General features: G+C 34.1%; 2 protein-coding genes across 2 annotated transcripts, besides 7 other annotated features; both read left to right on the top strand.

Moving 5' to 3' along the window:
- Nucleotides 1–91: 91 nt before the first annotated feature.
- Nucleotides 92–647, top strand: FPSE_11257 (uncharacterized protein; the record flags this gene model as incomplete). Its single annotated transcript, XM_061988462.1, has 5 exons — nucleotides 92–112; nucleotides 443–449; nucleotides 503–518; nucleotides 551–581; nucleotides 643–647. Coding segments are annotated over 5 exons (80 nt in total), but the record flags the coding sequence as incomplete, so codon positions are not given.
- Nucleotides 587–636: a repeat region.
- An 814-nt stretch (nucleotides 648–1,461) lies between the features above and the next one.
- Nucleotides 1,462–2,586, top strand: FPSE_11256 (uncharacterized protein; the record flags this gene model as incomplete). Its single annotated transcript, XM_009264373.1, has 1 exon — nucleotides 1,462–2,586. The coding sequence occupies one exon, from the start codon at nucleotides 1,462–1,464 to the stop codon at nucleotides 2,584–2,586; it is 1,125 nt and encodes a 374-aa protein (XP_009262648.1).
- A 633-nt stretch (nucleotides 2,587–3,219) lies between these two features.
- Nucleotides 3,220–3,296: a repeat region.
- Nucleotides 3,297–3,321: 25 nt separating this feature from the next.
- Nucleotides 3,322–3,453: a repeat region.
- A 34-nt stretch (nucleotides 3,454–3,487) lies between these two features.
- Nucleotides 3,488–3,531: a microsatellite.
- Nucleotides 3,532–3,642: a repeat region.
- Nucleotides 3,643–3,692: 50 nt separating this feature from the next.
- Nucleotides 3,693–3,724: a microsatellite.
- Nucleotides 3,725–3,738: 14 nt separating this feature from the next.
- Nucleotides 3,739–3,774: a repeat region.

The following is a 3,774-nucleotide window of genomic DNA, read 5'->3' as shown; positions in this document are numbered from 1 at the left end:
TAAAAGTAATATATAAGGAGGTTTTAGAGGGGCTAGGCTTACTCCTTTTAATTTAGATTATATTATCTTAAAGCTTAATATATAGCTATAGACTCTAACCCCTCTAATAAAGGTTATTAAACCTTCTTCTCTTTAGACTTTAAAGACCTTAATAATAGCTAATAAGGCCTAGTCTTAAAATAAATACCTTAAGAGTTAAATTAAAAGATATTAAAATAGCTCCCTAGAGTTAATTATTAAAGCTATTTAATCTCTTACTAAAGTAATAAAGAGAATTATATATAAGATTACCTTAATAAGAAATAAGATTTAAAACCTTTAAGAGGGAAATAAGAAGTTAAACTAATACTAAAGGTTAAAAAGAATTAAATTATAGAAAAGAGATTTTATAACTATAGAGGAAGTATTATAAGTAATTAATTAGATAGATATTAATATATAGGTAGTAGGTAAGTTATTAAGAAGTAGTAATTAAGGAAAGTTAATTAAATTAGGCATTTAGCGATATAATATATACAGTAAGACTAAATATAATATAAAGACTTATTAGGTAATTCTAGAGGTATCTAGAGAGGAGTATAGTAAGTAATTTTAACTAATTAAATAGGTTATTATAATCTTATTATAATTATAAATCTAAAGGTTAGGATTTTTAACTTACTTGCTTATCTGACTTACTTACTTATTAAACATATTATATACTTAAGGGTTTACTTATATAATAATAAGCCTTTAAAAAAAGCTTATAATATAAAAAGTAAGCTATAAAGTAAGTCTTATATATATATAAGTAAGCTTATATAAGGCTTACTTTAATATAAATAAGCTTAATATTATTTAGAGGGAAATTATAGGGTACACATAACGTAGCCGCTGGGTCGTAACATAGGTAGCATAACGGAAAGTGCAGCCTCAGCGTAATCACTTGAGTTATATCGTTTCCTGTGATTATAAAGCGCAAAATTATATTTGCATATGCAGCTCATGGCGATGTGGACTCGGGTGAGTCTAGGCAGAGAATATTTGTCATTTGTCCCAGTGTCTGCAAACAACATCGATAATGGCAGGTTTTCCAGAACGCTCACCTGATCCGATGTGACACATCTCAAGCGAAACGGGTACTGTAACCGCTATTGATCAATCTTTATTGCTCCATTTTCAGCCCCCAAACTACCCCCTGTCTTTCAGGATTCAAACCCTGTGTCAACCGTGACTAGTAACAACTTAGGGCCTTTTTATTGGAGGGAGATGAGCTTATGGTGTAGCTTATTATCAGCTCTTCGTCTGACGCTTAGCCCGCCTATTCAATAACGCCCTTGCTATGACTGGACTTTAAAGCACTGACTCTTTCTCCAAAGAGGACCCCGCTCTTTCTCCCTCTCCCACAACATTTCCGTCATACATAGACCAATACTTTGGCGTGTTGCAAATACCCAACAACCTTCATCAATTTACTAAACAATGCGTCTCTCACGGCTGATATGCCTTCTGGCAGTTCCTGGCCTGTACCTATCTACCGTCTCTGCGGTTCTTGACCGGTCTCGCTCCCAGTTCAGAACATGGTTTCCCACAATAGAAAAATATTCCAAAGAACATTGGATGAAGGAAGATTGCCCTCGACAGTTCGAGGCCTATTTCGATGAGAACCTAAAGGAAGAACCAGGTGATCACAGGTACTCAGGTGAGCTGTTGAACTGTATTCTCAATGTCTATGGAGAGGTCAACAAGGCAAACATGGCCGTCACGGCTATCCTACTGGCGCTTCTTCCCGGAGGTCTGGTACAGTTCGGACCTAGCATGGCTGAGATAAGCCTCCTGAGTACCCGCAGACCACTTCTCGCCATGCTCCTTGGCTTTGGACTAATGTCACCAAACCCTACCGAGTTTGAGTACGAGGCCATCTTGGAGAAAGCCTCCAACAATAACCAGCCCCTCGTGCCCCTGCGGATTCTAGATGGGCGCTCATTCGCTGCAAAAGCTCTTGTGTCTCTTGTTGAATATGGCATCGGGTTGGCCGCGACAGGGAACCTATTCTGGGAAGTCTATAAGTTCACATATCATGCCATATCCCTGGCCCCGATGGTCGTCTACATTCACGGTTTGCCAGAGACATCCATACTGTTTGGTTGGGCTTTTCTGAACATACCTATCTATCTGCTAAGTTTTGGCGTCTTCGCCTTGACCTTCCGCCGGACGACGCCAGGAAGCAATCTTGTTAGATTGATCGTTGATGAGCTGACTCCTTGTGGCCAAGGCCGAAACCACACAATCAGGCGTCGGGATAACAGACTGTTTCAACAGAACCTTCTCGGGGCAGCTGTCAGAGTGATTGGAGGTCTTCACATCATTCTCGGTACTGTTCTCATTGGTAGCATTGTTCTTATCCCTTTGGCAGACTCCCTGCCAGTTATCTACACCTTTGTATTCGCGGCTTTATTCACAAGGGTTGTCTTGGTTTACGAATTGAACGGCCTGGCGAGAAAGACAACTGTGGAGGAGAAGATGCCACGGGGAGCTGAGGCCGAGGCCAAAGGTCTTCTATGCGTCAATTGCATCCCACTGAACCAAAGGGACATGGAAGAGTAATGTAATCTCCCTGAAGGATATATGAAGTATCCTTATAGACCTGGAGCAGGGATGATCTAATTGAACTCAGATAGTCTTCAGAACGTTTCCCATCAGCTGTTTTAATGTCATCATTCAGTACATAAGAACTGAAACTCCTCACGTCATTTATACAAGCTCAATTGTTCTTATTTCTTGCTTTAGCCTGCTTAAGGAGGCGTATGGGCAAGAAATTGAGCATTTAGTCAGATGCTCTATAACCTACATTTTTAAAACGGAGTTCTTCCTAGCTTTTTACACTGCCTACTAGGTAATAATAATAGAGAAAAATATTAAGCAGCTTTTAGAGGAGCTAGACTTACTCCTTTTAACTTAGAAAGTGTAATCTTAAAGCTTAATATATAGCTATAGACTTTAATGCCTTTTAAAGAGGCAGTTAAGCCTTTTTCTCTTTAGATTTTAAAGACTTTAAATATAAGAGGTCTAATAGCTCAGTTAAGTAAATCTATTAATGCAGATAATATAGGTCTTCTATTATTATAAGACTAAAGCTTATTACTTTCTTTTAGTATATATAGAATTTATAGGTAAGCCCCCTTAATAGGGGCTAGGGAATATCTTAAGGTTCCCTTAAAGGTTATAAGTTTAAACCCCTATTATATTAATAATAATAATAAAGAATTAATCTTAATTTATTTACTTTATTAAATAAATTAAATACTATTATAATAGCTCTTTAAAGTTAATTATTAAGGCTTTATATTATCTTTTTAAAATAGCTAAAATAATAATATATAATATTATCTTATTAATAGTAAAAAGTAAAAAACTTTAATAAGTAAATAAAATACTTAATTAATACTATAAATAAGAAAAAATTAAATTATAGAGAAGAGAAATAAAGATTATATAAGAAATATTATAAATAATTAATTAATTAGATATTATAAATAATTAATTAATTAAATATTAATATATATTTAATAGCTAAATTATTAAATAGTAATAAGTAAAAAAGGTAATTAAATTAAATATTTAATATTATAATATATATAATAAAGACTAAATATAATATAAGGGTTTATAAGGTAATTTTAAAGGTATTTAAAAAAAAGTATAATATAGTTAATAAGTAAATAAATTAAATAAATAAGTAAATTAAAAATCCCTTACTTTATATTTTTATTATTTAATTAGATAATTCTTAAT

The sequence above is a fragment of the Fusarium pseudograminearum genome, chromosome 4, assembly GCF_000303195.2.
Source record: "Fusarium pseudograminearum CS3096 chromosome 4, whole genome shotgun sequence".
In the NCBI taxonomy this organism is placed as follows: Eukaryota; Fungi; Ascomycota; class Sordariomycetes; order Hypocreales; family Nectriaceae; genus Fusarium; species Fusarium pseudograminearum.
Note: the sequence above shows the minus strand (reverse complement) of the source record. Positions and strands in the feature narration are given on the sequence as shown.